The sequence below is a fragment of the Lycium ferocissimum genome, chromosome 3, assembly GCF_029784015.1.
Source record: "Lycium ferocissimum isolate CSIRO_LF1 chromosome 3, AGI_CSIRO_Lferr_CH_V1, whole genome shotgun sequence".
Lineage (NCBI taxonomy): Eukaryota > Viridiplantae > Streptophyta > Magnoliopsida > Solanales > Solanaceae > Lycium > Lycium ferocissimum.
The window spans coordinates 71,519,141-71,533,410 of record NC_081344.1 but is presented as its reverse complement, the minus strand read 5'-3'; the positions used below and the strand labels follow the sequence as shown (position 1 = coordinate 71,533,410).

The window sequence follows — 14,270 nt, the reverse complement described above, 5'->3', positions numbered from 1 at the left end:
GGTAACATGTAATAAGTTAATTATTCATAGAGAAAAGACTTTCTGCCACCTATTTAATTTAATTTGTTTAAAAAATGACACAGTCTTATATAAAAAATAATAATTTAGACACATGCTTAAAATTGATACCAATACAGGTGACCAGATAAAATGTGTCTCATGAACTCGCCACACTAACATGGCAAATCTATGTTTTCCGCTCATTTGAACATATAAAAACTTATAAATTTATGTTTTTTGTTTTTGTGCAGACCCTACTCTTTACCACGATCAAGATCACAACCTCATCACTATCACCCAACAAAGAACAACATCAAACCACACTTCGACAAACTCATTATTATAGAAACAAGATTTTCAGGCTTTATTTCCACCTTGTTCATTGAAGAATATATACATTTCATTCAACAACATATTAGCTTGGCAATGGAGCCGATGGATCTGGGATAGTAATGTTGACTGGAATAGTGAAAGAAGAAGAGGATCATTGTAAAATAGTGTTGATTCTGATGAGGGTATAATAAACGAGAAAAAAGGTGAGACTCGCAACATGATAGAGTTGAAAAGAAAATTCAATGTCATGTGAATTGTGGTGTTAGAGAAACATTTAAGAAATCCAGACGGTACCATTTAAGGATTCCAATAGTAAAAGTGCCTACTTTAGGTCCATTTTATGAAGGTTTTAAGGTCCTTAAAAATACAGTGAGTGGAAGAAGTTGGTGGAGATGTAATGGAGGTGTTGCAATAGGGGACAAGGAATGGGGAAAATTGACGGAAAATTGAGGTTTAAATTGCTATTACTATTTTCTAATTATATATTTTTTTAAATGGCAGGTGTCGTTCATTGATTTGTCTATTTAAAAAGTAAGCGGTATTTGTATCTCAGATGTTTGGTCTACTGATCTTATGTGTCTAACATGCGCGTTTTTGTCAAGAAGAGATGTATATCTAGTTACTAGTAAAGTTAAAGGTTTCTAATTGAAATTTTGATGCTAACTTTGAATGTCTATATATGTATTTTTCCTTTTATATATTTGAAAAAAATCTAATTTAGTTTAAATTTATATTTTACTATCGCTGTCATGATTTTTATAGCTATATAAATATAATAAGACGTTTAAAAGAGAAGGTTCAGATATTTTATGAAATATTATAATTATTTCTTAAATTTCGTATATATTTCCGTTAATATAGGCTTGGCTCGTTGAGCTAGCTTGACCTAACCCGTGGTTTCATAAGGACGTGCTAAAAAAATTGAAGCCTATTTACTCTTTCGCGTCAACTTAAATAAGCCTGCTGATTACGTGCTAAATAAGAAAATTATTTAATTAAAATATAAAAATTAAAAGAAAGTATGGAACTAAAAATAATGAAAAGAGGAGATTAGTAGCTAGGGTATTTAGGTTCTAGTTGTTACTTATTAACTGCGTAGTTTCTTACTAATATCTCTATTTAATTTAATCCTATCTGTGTAAATACTTTGATTTTGGAATAAAACACCACTAGCAATCTGCTAGGTGGTTTTAAATTAAAAAAAAAAATGAAAAAAAATATCTCTATTTAATTCGAGTAATGTAAGTTATTTATTAATTAACAATGTCAAAAATTATTAAGCTTTGCAAAAGCCTTTGTGTTCTGTCCAATAAGATATTTCTTGTACAATTATACTAAAAATATCTACATAAAACGATAGATTCAGACTAAAGATGTAATATTTAATCTCTTGAGATAATGACACATAGTTACATTTGAAGTTAGCAGTGAATAAAAAACCAACAAACTTGTATTAAAACCAACAAATCACTACGAAGATACCAACAAGGATTGTGGTGTAGTGGCTGGTACTACTCCATCCTTAACCAAGAGGTCTTGAGTTCGAGCCCCATTCGGTACAGAGTCACCATTGTTAGGGAGTGCTTTGCCCCCCAATGTGGATTACTTGACACGAATTTGGATTTAATCGGGCCCCAATGGGGTAACGGACATCTTCGTTAGTATCTTCGTAGCGTTTTTTTTTTTTTTTGATTTCCCATCCGATAAAAAAAAAAAAACGCTACGAAAATACTATTTACAACTAAAATTTAATTGAAACCAACAAATCAATATGAAAATCTCTACATAATTGGGTATTACTAACAACCGAAAGCATTGAGTAATTAATACTTAAGAAATATTATTGGGATAATTTAATTATAAACTTTGAAATTTGGTGAGCAACACAATGTATTATTAGTATTATTATTTTATAAATATTTATATTTTTGAATTTTATATGTTATTTAAAGAAATGAAAATATGAGCAAATATTTTAAACAATTGGTGGACTGGGGCATCTCAACCCGCAACTCATGGCGGGCTGGACTGGGCTGATCATTTTAAGGACGGCCGACTAATCTGCCAATTTCAAAGACACGCAAGGGCTTGATTGGGCTGGTCCATATTAACAACTCTATCTCTATTTAATTAAATAAGTTTAATTATGGAAAAAATATTTTTCTAACATTACCAAATTAGATTTTTTATTAAAGTTTCGTGTCACACATAACAAACACTATTATGTGAGACTTTTTTTTTTATCTCACAAGTTAGTTGACTCAGGGTTTGTGAACCTTAAAATGTAAAATTTGAGTCTAATAACATAGAAAAGCCTTACGGCTCACACAATTAGGCCTCATTCGTTTCCACTTAATGGAGGTCAGAATGGTTCAGACCTTAGCTCACTAAGTGCATTTGTTAACATTAAGATCTAAGCACTTATTTGGTATGAATAGGTCTTAATCATTAAAATCTTAAACAAAGTCTTAATATGATTAAGAGGTATTTTGTATAGATAAATTTTACCACCAGCTCCACCCCACCACCCACCCCAACCCTCCACTATCCCCACCCCCGCACTCACCACCACCACCAACACCACTTCAACCCTCTCACCACCACCTACCCCACCTACCCCCACCACCCATACCCCCACACACCACCACCACCACCTCAAACCCCCACCTACCCACCCTACCCTCCACCACCCACCTACCTTACCCCTAACCACCTTCCTCACCACACGGCCCCTACCCCTAGACCCACCGCGCCACCACTCCCACAACCCTCCCACCCCCACCATACCCCCAAAAACCCCACCCACCACCACAAACATCTCCATCATTACAACAAACATAAATGTTTCATTTTTTATCAAATAATATTTTTACTTTATTAAATTTGTATTTATTCTCTAATATTTAGCTACTTTTTTTAAGGCTTAATGCATGTGCAGCCCCCTAAACTTGTCTTTTTTGCCCTCATTTTGACACCTCAACTAAGTGTTGTTCCTATTGAACCCCTGAACTTGTTTTCAACTAAGTATGTTCCATAAGTTTAATTATGGAAAAAATATTTTCTGACATTACCAAATTAGATTTTTTATTCAAGTTTTGTGTCACGCATAACAAACACCAGATGATATGTCCCATGCGGTGCACGGACCCAATTATTTCCCTTTACATTTTCTTCATTTTAATTTTGCTTGATTTATTAAGAAAATGAAGAAAAAAAATAAGCTTTGTGTGACACGTAGAATTATAATTTCGTGAAATTTATAAATTTTAAAATTTGAATTTGCTGAGGTAAAAATCGCACGATACAAATTGCAACTCTGTGCGGCAATTGAAATTGCATTTCATGAGAACTTGTATAAAATGATATCAATAGGTAATAATGTAACCAAACATCTAAATTTAAATCTATATAATTTTACGAAGAGTTATTTTTTCTTTAAGAGATAATAAAATTGTTACATATAAGTATGTGGAATGAATTGTTGAATTATAGAATTATCAAAGAGATTTTTTTTTAAATAGTGAAGGGTTGTAAGTGTGCAAACCAATTGCACATTCCAGTTAAAAAAAGAATAAAGGTTGAGTACTAAGAGGGCTTCACATTATTGGAAAGATAAAGAAAGTTGTCAGCAAAATTGAGATATGGGGCCACACGAAAAGCATGAATTGACCGCATTGCCCTCGGCTGGAAGCAGGCATGTCAATAAAGATTAGCTTGCTTTAGCTATACCACTCTCACTTCTTATATAGGAGAACTATTATATGAGACTATTTTATTATCTCACAAGTTAGCTAACTTAAAAGTTTGTGAACTTTAAAATGTAAAATTTGAGTCTAATAACATAGAAAAGCCTCACGGCTCACACAATTAGGCCCCATTCGTTTCCACTTAACGGAGGTTTGAATGGTTAAGACCTTAGGCGATTAAGTGCATTTACTTATATTAAGATCTAAGCATTTATTTGGTCTGAATAAGTCTTAATTATTAAAATCTTGAACAAAGTCTTAATCGTTTTGTATAGATAACTTTTACCATCGGCTCCACCCCACCACCTACGCAATCGAGAGACGGATCGATTTAAATTTTATGGGTTCAATACTATAGATTTTAAGCATTGAACCATTATATTTTTAAAGTTAGGGGTTCGTATCTCTTATTTATTACAATTTTAATAATTTTTTACACATAAATTTAAGTTACGAATAGTTTGGGGTTCGGTTTTGAACAAAGTCAACCTTATCATTTTGTATACGATAGCTGATCCCAACCTTCCACTACCTCCTCCCCTACCACCACTAACACCACCCAAACCCCCTCACCCCTACGTACCCACACCCCCACACTCCCACACACCACCACCGCCAACACCATCCCAAACCCCCACCTACCCATTCTAACCCCTACCCACCACTCATCACCGCCCAACCCCCACCCCATTTACCCTAACCCCACCACCCACCTCACCTTACCCCCAACCACCCTTCTCACCCACGAACCACCGCAAGACCCACGGCCACCCACCCCTCCCACCCCCCACCCCCCGCCCCCCCCACCCCCACGCTACCCCCCAAAACCCCACCCATCACCACTACAAACATCTCCATCATTACAACAAACATAAATATTTCATTTTTTATCAAATACTGTTTTTACTTTATTAAAATTTGTATTTGTCCTCTAATATTTAATTACTTTTTTTTATTTGAACTGTATATTTACTATATTTAAATAAATACATTATGTATATTCAGATATTAAAAATAAAAAGCGATTTAATTAGAGCCGTTTTTGGCTTATCAAATACTTTTTTTAGTGTTTGGTATTAAAAAGCATATTTGTTCTCTAAAATATTTAAAAATTAATTGGGTTTGTTTGGGCTAACTTATCTAAATTTATAATTTGAAAATAAATACATTATGTTTTTTAAGATTTCATCCAAAATAAGCGTCTTATTTAACATTTAAATCTAGAAACACCTATCTTAATTCTTAAAACGTGCATTCAGATTTAGACGTCATAATCAAACTGAGGCCTAAGTATATTCTATTAATATAGTGGATAGACGTGTCCAATATGATAGACGACCAAACAGGCTATAGAACAAGATATTTATAGCTTCACAACCCTTTATCCCTTTAAAACCCTAACCTTCGAAAAATTTCCTCTTTTCTCTCTAAGCTCTGTATTTTCATCAAATCTTCTAAGGTACGAAATTTTCTTTAATAATAATCTTGTAAACAAAATAACTGTAATGATCTGCAAAAAATTGTTTTTCAATTCAATTAAAACCATGTGTAGATATAGATCCAGCATAGAGAAATAGTTTATCAAATTATATATACATAATTTATGTATGTAATTGTGTACTAGTTTATATGTTTTTTTTTTTTTTTTTGTATGTGTGTGTGCACCAACTGGTTAATTCATGTTTGCTTGCTCAAGTTGTGTTTTTGTGACTCATAAATTTATACCGTCAACCAAACACAGTATAAATTCAATCCCAAACTTAATCTTGGATATCCCATCTTATCTTTAATGATTATAATCACAAGACTATAATCCTGGAATAATTTAGTCCGCTAACCAAACAACCCCTTAGTGTCAATTTTGTGAGACACAAAATAAGGTACAAAAATTTGTGCTTTAATAGTAATCATGTATATGAAATAACTATAAAGATCTGTTTTTTATTTCTTAATTATTCTTCCGTTTTATGTTGAGCAAAAAAATGTTTTTCAGTTCAGTTTAAAAACTTGTGTAGAGGTAGATCCAGCATAGAGAAATAGTTTATCAAATTATATATACATAATATATGTATTTAATTGTGCACCAATTATATGTATGCATGTTTGTTTTTTGCATGTATGTGCGTGCACCAACTGGTATAAATTTAATCCCAAACTTAATCCTTGATAGCCCACCCCACCTGGGAGTTGAGATAAATTAGTCTAGGGATTATAATCACAGGATTGGGATAATTTAGTCCGCGAACCGTCAACCAAAACACAGTATAAATTATTTGAAAATTTCCTAATCATTTATCGGAATATATACACATAATATATGTATATATGTAATTGTGCACCAATTATATGTTTGTTGGTTTTTTGTATGTATGTGCGTGTACCAACTGGTTAGTTCATGTTTGGTTGCTGAAGTTGTGTTTTGGTGACTCATTTCTTTTTGTTGTTCATCTAAATTTTGTTTTAGGTTGGGTTTAATTGTAATTTTTTTTTTTTTGGACTTATTTAGGAACAATGAGTCGTTCAAGTAGGACCATAAGTATATATACATAATATATGTATGTAATTGTGCGCTCCTTATATTTATGATTTTTTTTGGTATGTATGTATGTGCGTACACACTATCCTCCCCAGACCCCACTTGTGGGATTACACTGGGTATGTTGTTGTTGTTGTATGTATGTGTGTGCGTGCACCAACTGGTTAGTTCTTTTTGTTTTTCATCTAAGTTCTGTTTTAGGTTAGGTTTAATTGTAATTTTTTTGATCCTTTTTTTAGGAAAAATGAGTCGTTCAAGTAGGACAATTTATGTTGGCAATCTTCCTGGTGATATTCGCGAGCGAGAAGTGGAGGATTTGTTTTACAAGGTAGGTGTTGACCGATTAGCTTCATACTTTATAGCTTGTTTGGCCAAGCTTCTAAAATCAACTTATTCTGAAAAGTGTTTTTTTTTTTCAAAAGTGCTTTTCAAAAAAGCACTTTTGGTGAGAAGCAATTTGTGTTCGACTAATCAATTTGAAACACTTTTTAAAAAGTGCTTCTAAGTGTATTTTCTCAAAAGTGCTTTTCAAAAAAAGTATTTTGGAGAAAAACTACTTTTTTTAGCTTATAAGAAACAGCTTCTGCTCACTTATTTTCTCCTAAAAGCTTGGCCAAACACCTTACTTATTGAAAATTATAAGCACTTTTGGCCTCCCAAAAGTTTGGTCAAACAGGCTATTAGTTGGATTTCATTTATTAGTCCAGTTTATTTGAATCCTAAACTTAAAATATGTGTCGTGTGTAATTGTAGTATGGTCCGATAGCACATATTGATCTGAAAATTCCACCAAGACCCCCTGGTTATGCTTTCGTTGAGGTGAGTTTTAGCTGCACTTGCTAAGATGAATTTCATTGGATATACCCCTCTCAAAATTTTAAGCTATTTTGACATCATTTTGTTGGAAAAATTAACAGTTTGAAGAGGCTCGCGATGCTGATGATGCTATTCGTGGGCGTGATGGCTATGATTTTGATGGGCATCGCTTGAGGGTTAGTAAATCTTAACCGCATATAGGATACACACACATAAATCAACTGTATTCTTGGTTTGCTTTAAGAAGTATGTGTCAATTGCATTTTTTCTGAATCAGGGTTTCCAATTCATGTCTCATTTGCATTTTCGTTGACCTTAGCATTTCACCTAAACCATTATGTGTTTTCTTTTAAATGGTTGTCCCAAATTAGTTGGGATCAGTTATAGAAATCGTCTGTATCGATTCCACTTTATTCAGTTCTGTTTCCTTTAAATGTTAGTCAGTCTTTCAAGGCAAATTAACACATCTAATACATTTAAGACATATGCTAAATAGTTTCCGTTATTAGGTGCTTAAGCTTTGAAATTTTACATATTGTCAGTATTTGCACAGGTTGAACTTGCACATGGTGGGCGTGGTAACTCATCGGCAAATGATCGTTATAGTGGCCGTAATGATAGTGGTCGTACTAATCACAAATTTGGAGCGCCCAAACGTACAGAGTATCGAGGCACGTTTATTATAGATGTGCTTGTGTAGTGTTCTTCATTGCATTTCATGCCTTTTTGATCTAATTCACTTGCTTATTTTCAGTTTTAGTTACCGGATTGCCCCATTCAGCATCCTGGCAGGATCTCAAGGTGAGTGGTGTCTGAGTGGTACATTATAAGGACCATGGCTAAAAAAGTGATCCTCCTTTTCCGGTATTTATATTCTAGCTGCTGAATGTTGGTATTTCGTGTTTCTTATGCAGGATCACATGCGTCGAGCTGGGGATGTTTGCTTCTCACAAGTTTTCCGTGAGGGGAGTGGTAAGTTGATAGACAGCATAAACTAGTTTTATGATTCTCTTGTTTGTCTCTTGGGTTATATGAAGGTTTGTTTTTTACTATACCAAAGAAGCTTGCCTATACAGGAACATATATAGGTAAATTAAGAGTCAAGTCTCTAAAGCTCCCTTTCTCTTTTTATTTTTTTATTTTCTGTTCTTTTGCATTTTCTTCTTTGAGAAGGGGTGGGAGGAAGGGTTTATGATCTTTTCTTTTGAAAATAGAAACTTGTTTGCTGGACAACTTGAATCTCAATTGTATTGGTGGTTGTAAAACTAACAGTCTTGAGTTAGCTTGTCATCTTTCATAATGAGGTAAAAGGGATTTCTCAAAGTAGAATCCTTTTTTAAACCTTTGAGTAGAATGTAACTGTGGGTTCATCATTGGATCTTCAAGTGTCTTTTACCCCTTATAACAGCTAATATTATCTTTGGAGACCGGATCAAATCCATACTTTGTTCTATGGCCTGTGAATAGCTGATAGCAAGGCATGATGAGTAGAAAGTTTTGGGCTATTATTGAGGGTACAAAATTGCTGAATGCTGCAGTAAGTTGCATCAAGTATATATTTGGGCGATCTTTGGGTTAACTTGTACTATACTCCCTCCGGTTCAAAAAGAGTGTCCAGTAAGCCATTTGCACACCACTTAAGAAAATGTTAACTTCTAGGTAAAAATAGGTAATTTGACTAAATTGCCCCTAATTAAATAGGTATTGGGATTTGGTCACTTAACATTTTAATAAGGACAAATCTGGAAAAATAAGTTTTAATTCTTTCTTGATTTGGTAAGTGGACGCTCTTTTTGAACCAAAAAATAAAGGCTAAGTGGACACTCTTTTTGAACCGGAGGGAGTAATGTTTTAGCCTACTTGTCTGGATAAAGTGATATCGTCCCACAGTTTTAATGGGATTATTATAGATGCGATTACTAATCCTGGCCAGGGTTGATATATTAGATCCAGTCAGCTACATCATATAATCTGGTGTTTTGTTTAGGATTGGTCTAAAATGTCTAGTCCTGTAACAGCCTTTGGCTGAAGTTGATAATTGTGGATCATCTTTCAAAAAATACCTCCATCCGTTCAAGTCAGAAAACTATACAAGTGTTTTCTTTTGGTGCCATAGCAATATAATAAAACAAGAAAGAATAACAGAAAGTTAAAAGAATATTACATCAACCAAAAGCAAATGAAGGAAGTTACAGAAAAAATTGGAGGGAGGGAGAAGGCATAAAGCATAAAAAATAGCAAGGAAAAAGAAACAGAGCAGAAAAAGAGAGAAAAGAGCAAAATTTAAAAGAAATGCCCCTTGGTGTGGGTTTGAGGGTAGGCAGTAATGATTCAACCCAGGTGGTGTAGAAGAGGAGATTAGTCGTTTTGGGGCATTGTTGGAGAGGTATGTGGGAGCTCTGTGGACGAAAAGGAGAAGATAGAAGGAAAGAAGAGAGCTCATTTTTTTTTCATTTTCATATTGAATGACATCTTGTGCTCACTTGTGTATTCCTCTGCTTTACACATAACAAATGTTAATACTTGTCTGGAAGTAATATCTAGATTGCAAAACCAATGTCCCCCCCCCCCCGGCCCCCGGCCCAAAACACACAAAAAAAAAAAACCTTGAATAAGCAGGATAAATGTTATAAAGAGGGTAATCCAGCTTTTAGTATATGACCCCCCTGAACTCTTTCTTGTTTAACTAGATAAGTAATTTATCTTCTCTTCTGGAATGTTCTTTGTTTGATTGGGCTGAACCCGTAGAATCTTTTGAAAGCAAGTGTTGTTAGGCATGTACTATCACCTGTTGGTTAATAGAGGTCTTACATTTTAATTGGAAGTACGATTAAGTAGAGGCAAAATAAGATTTAGTTCAAGTATGTACTGTTATTGTTTCCAACAGTCAGCGGGAAAGTAGCCTTAGTATGTTTGTGGTTAGTTTGAACGATTTAGCTGGAACTAGCTTTATCTTACCATTAGGTATTCGAGATAATTATTTTTTCAGCCACAAATTAAAATTGACCTCATTTATCTCTTTTTATTTTTTTATTTTTAAAACATGATAAGTAATTTTATCTATATTGGGTATATACAAAAGTATCGTGCTTCAGTTTTCTCTTATTTGTGTATATCAAATGTGTGATGCCATAACTTTGAAATGGTTTTCTTGTGCTTCTACTCAATTTTCATTGTGTGAAGCACCCTAATCTCGCTACAATTCGTGAACCCACTCTCCTTAACTAATTCTTCATGGCGGACTGTAACAAATAGTTTTGCTCTTCAGGGACAACTGGGATTGTGGATTATACCAACTATGACGACATGAAATATGCTGTAAGTTGTATCCTTTTTCTTATTCCGTATGTTATCCTCAATTTTAGTTCAAGATATTTTTGAAATATGTTTATGCTTGACTAACAAGTTCTACTAATATTCTTTGTATGTAGATTAAAAAACTCGATGAATCTGAATTTCGAAATGCTTTTTCTCGTTCGACAATTCGAGTATGTTGTGATTATAATTTAAATACTTTGCTTATATAGACTGTTTAATGCCTTTTCTTTTGTTATTTTATACGCTAATGCTCCATCTTATGTAGGTGAAGGAACATGATTCTAGAAGCCGAAGCCGCAGCCGTTCTTACTCACGAGGAAAGAGTGGTAGCCGTAGCCGCAGTCGTAGCCGGAGCAGAAGGTGTGGTTAATGTAGTTTGCAGATATTATAGCTAGTGACTTCACTTTTTACTGTTACTACGGATCTCATTGATATTCTCTTTCCTAGCAGCAAATCTCCCAAAGCTAAATCTTCAAAGCGTGCAAGATCTCTTTCTAGATCTGTGTCTTCTCAGCCCCGTTCTGGGTTAAAAGGACGCTCGGTGTCGAGGTAATCTTCCTTACTGGTTATATGCTACCCATTCTGTTGTCGGGATTTAAAAGTTACATATAGTATGAGGTTAATATATATTTTATGCCAGTCCTTCTACTAATCTATGAGTTGATTTGAATCATTTTAATCTTTTGTTGTGAGAGGTACCTGTGAATTAATTGTTGCATCTTGCACTTCATTCATTTAGCGGGCAAGCACAGCTGAGCACCTTGTTTCTAACACCCTGAACCTTGACTAAATTCTGCATTGCTGTTGACATGAGATGGTCATGAAGCAAAAGTTGTCTTGCCATGTGACTGATTTCGCATTTTCACATATCTTTGCTTGTAAATTTGACAAATTCAAATTGCAAAGCTCATCTAAAAACTCATTTTAATTGTTCCCCATATTTTTTGATTTATTAGAGAAGCATTATTTTAGTTGTATATTATTTATAATAGATCTGGAAAGTTGAGGCCCCTCAACGGCCTTATTTTTTACATATAGTGCAATAGAACATGTGTATTGCATATGAACGTAAAGTTTCTAATCCTTCATTCAGTTTGAGGATCGACATCGTCCTTTCAAAATTGTAAGTGAACCTTTCGGAAATTTGTTAAGATCTTAGACCAATATGTGGTGGCTCAATTGGTGACTGGTAAGTTTTAATTTGCAAATATCTTGCTCATATTGTAGTTTCAAGAGGCCTTATATTATGGTAAGGTAAAATTTTGCTTTTTTGGTATAGAGATGCCTAGATGTTAATTCATTCTGCTTTAGGACGTCTTTATCCAAAAAAAGTTCATTCTGCTTCAGGGTGATGGAGATTTTTGAACTTGAAAGCAGTGTCAAACCACATTTGATAAACCAAACAAGTTATGGAACTTAGTGCTCTGTTTCTTCTTTATCCACATTTTTTTACTATGATATTCAGATTTCCTAACTGTGATTGGAAGCTCTGCTATTTAATGTGTGGTCACTGGTCATTCAGTTACAAAAAGATGTCTTGATACTGCATTTCAGAATCCATTAGAAACGAAATTGGGGGGTGTTAGATTTAGGAGTTGGTTATTCCTATGCTTCTTGTTATTCTTGCATTTTGGAAGCGTCATATAGGGAAAATATTCTGTGTTGTCAAGGTACAATCATATATTATTTCCTTTGTAAATATGAGAAGTCACATTGTTGGTTTTTCTAGATATTGGATATATGCGAGGATCTTGGATTGCATATTAGGATCTTGAGTGGATATGGTCTTGCCTACAACAAATTTTGTTGTGGAGGTATGCTGTTTTCTAGATGGCAACTTCGGAATCTTTTATGGTGTCTCTCCTCTGATGAGCATCATGAATGTCCATCGATGCTAGATTGGGAACGAGAAGATCATGGATTTTGATGGTCAAGCTGGACTGGCAATACTAACTTCAATTTGAATTTGGGATCACCATCTGCCAAGCTAATAAGACACTAATGGGTTCTTTCGCTTCCTGTTAATTGGTTTTCAAACAGTACAAACTTAAATTATTGACTAGAACTCTTGCTTAACTAGGTAACTTGCATGGCTTCATACATTTCATTGTTTTCTCTTTGGGATGGTGAAATGATTACGGGTTTCTGCATATCTACTTTGATTATGGCCACTCTGACGTGGAAATGGCATCAAGGCAACTTTGGATGAAAGTTGTTAAGCAGAAGGTTGGATATTTAAATTGAGTTGTTTCTGGACATTTTGCAGATCTCCATCAAGATCCAGATCCCCAGTACCATCTGTAAGTCAAATGTCTTTTCTAAAGTGAAATGGAAACCTGGATTAAGTATTTGATTTTGTGTGTGTGTTTGTTTTTTTAAATTATTTTGAATCCTCTCTTTGCTTGTTGGCATTTTATATTTGACTGGATTGGTTTTAGCGCCCCAAACGTGCGAGTATAAGCCCAAAACCGCGTGATTCCAAGAGAAGCCGGAGCTTGAGTAAAAGCCCAAAACCGCGCGATTCCAGGAGAAGCAAGAGCGTGAGTAAAAGCCCAGAACCACGTGATTCCAGGAGGAGCCGGAGCAGGAGTAAAAGCCCAAAACCACGCAATTCCGGGAGAAGCCAGAGCAGGAGCCGCAGCCGGAGTCGCAGTGGGAGTTTGTGAAGGTCCTCTTCCTCATATGTCTTTTTGTTGATTAATGGACAGTCATTGGGTTGTTCAGGGCGTAACCTACCATAAATTTTGTTGTGACTTTTGATTTCAATTTTACAGGTGAGAGTTGTGTTGGGATTAAGCTGTTGCCGCAGTTGCTGAGATTGAGAGTGCTGTTGTGCCTGAAAAGATCAGCATGAGCTTGTTGGTGTCACCTTTTCCTATAAACATGAAATGGCTTCTGAATTTCTCGGTCCATGATCAAATTAGAACGAACTGTAAAACCTTTGCTTCTTTATGACTTTGGAAGATTGCAGTATTTTAGTATTGATAAAAACCTTTTTGCATGTATGATGGTAAGAATCGAAAATTATGTTTCGGAATTTTACAGATTTTGCTATTTATGTAATGACTATGTGGCACCCTTATGACTTTTTAAGTTATTTCCAAGATTTGTTTCTGTTTTGCTGGTGGCATGGGGTCTTGTGTCGAAGACTTCGCTGCCTGCCCTATAACTATGAACTTGATTGAAAAACCATAGCTTTTGGTCACACATTCTAATATATATATATATATAATTCAGAGGTCAAACATACATAATGCAGAGAACATTTAATCCTGACGATTGAAGGATGTTTATATCTGTTTGTCGATAAGTCGAGTTGTGCACACTACGTACCACCCACTCCAGACCTCATTTGTGAGATTAGACTTAGTATGTTGTTGATAAGTCGTTGAGTTATATCCCTTTCTAGTCCCATTGAGAAATGGAACTGACTAGTTTGTTCACCAAAAGGTTAAGGTTTTAATTGAGTTATATGTACCGCCCGCTCCAGACCCCATTTGTGAGATTAGACGGTATGTTGT

At 34.8% G+C, this 14,270-nt stretch overlaps 1 protein-coding gene across 8 annotated transcripts; it reads left to right on the top strand.

Moving 5' to 3' along the window:
- Window positions 1–5,382: 5,382 nt before the first annotated feature.
- On the top strand, window positions 5,383–13,846 carry LOC132050678 (serine/arginine-rich-splicing factor SR34-like). 8 transcript variants are annotated; one of them, XR_009413497.1, is made up of 15 exons: window positions 5,383–5,538; window positions 6,855–6,943; window positions 7,369–7,434; window positions 7,533–7,607; window positions 7,985–8,102; window positions 8,186–8,232; window positions 8,346–8,403; window positions 10,700–10,749; window positions 10,863–10,919; window positions 11,015–11,109; window positions 11,200–11,298; window positions 12,479–12,563; window positions 12,648–12,754; window positions 12,830–13,049; window positions 13,188–13,320. XR_009413497.1 is itself a non-coding variant. In XM_059442052.1 (14 exons), the coding sequence occupies exons 2-13, from the start codon at window positions 6,860–6,862 to the stop codon at window positions 13,413–13,415; spliced, it is 1,011 nt and encodes a 336-aa protein (XP_059298035.1). In that variant the 5' UTR covers window positions 5,384–5,538; window positions 6,855–6,859; the 3' UTR covers window positions 13,416–13,417; window positions 13,524–13,846. The 8 variants fall into 8 exon arrangements, 2 of the variants coding, with proteins under 2 accessions (XP_059298036.1, XP_059298035.1); XR_009413493.1 differs by lacking the exon at window positions 12,479–12,563; XR_009413495.1 differs by having other exon boundaries at window positions 12,648–13,049.
- The last annotated feature ends 424 nt before the right edge of the window (window positions 13,847–14,270 follow it).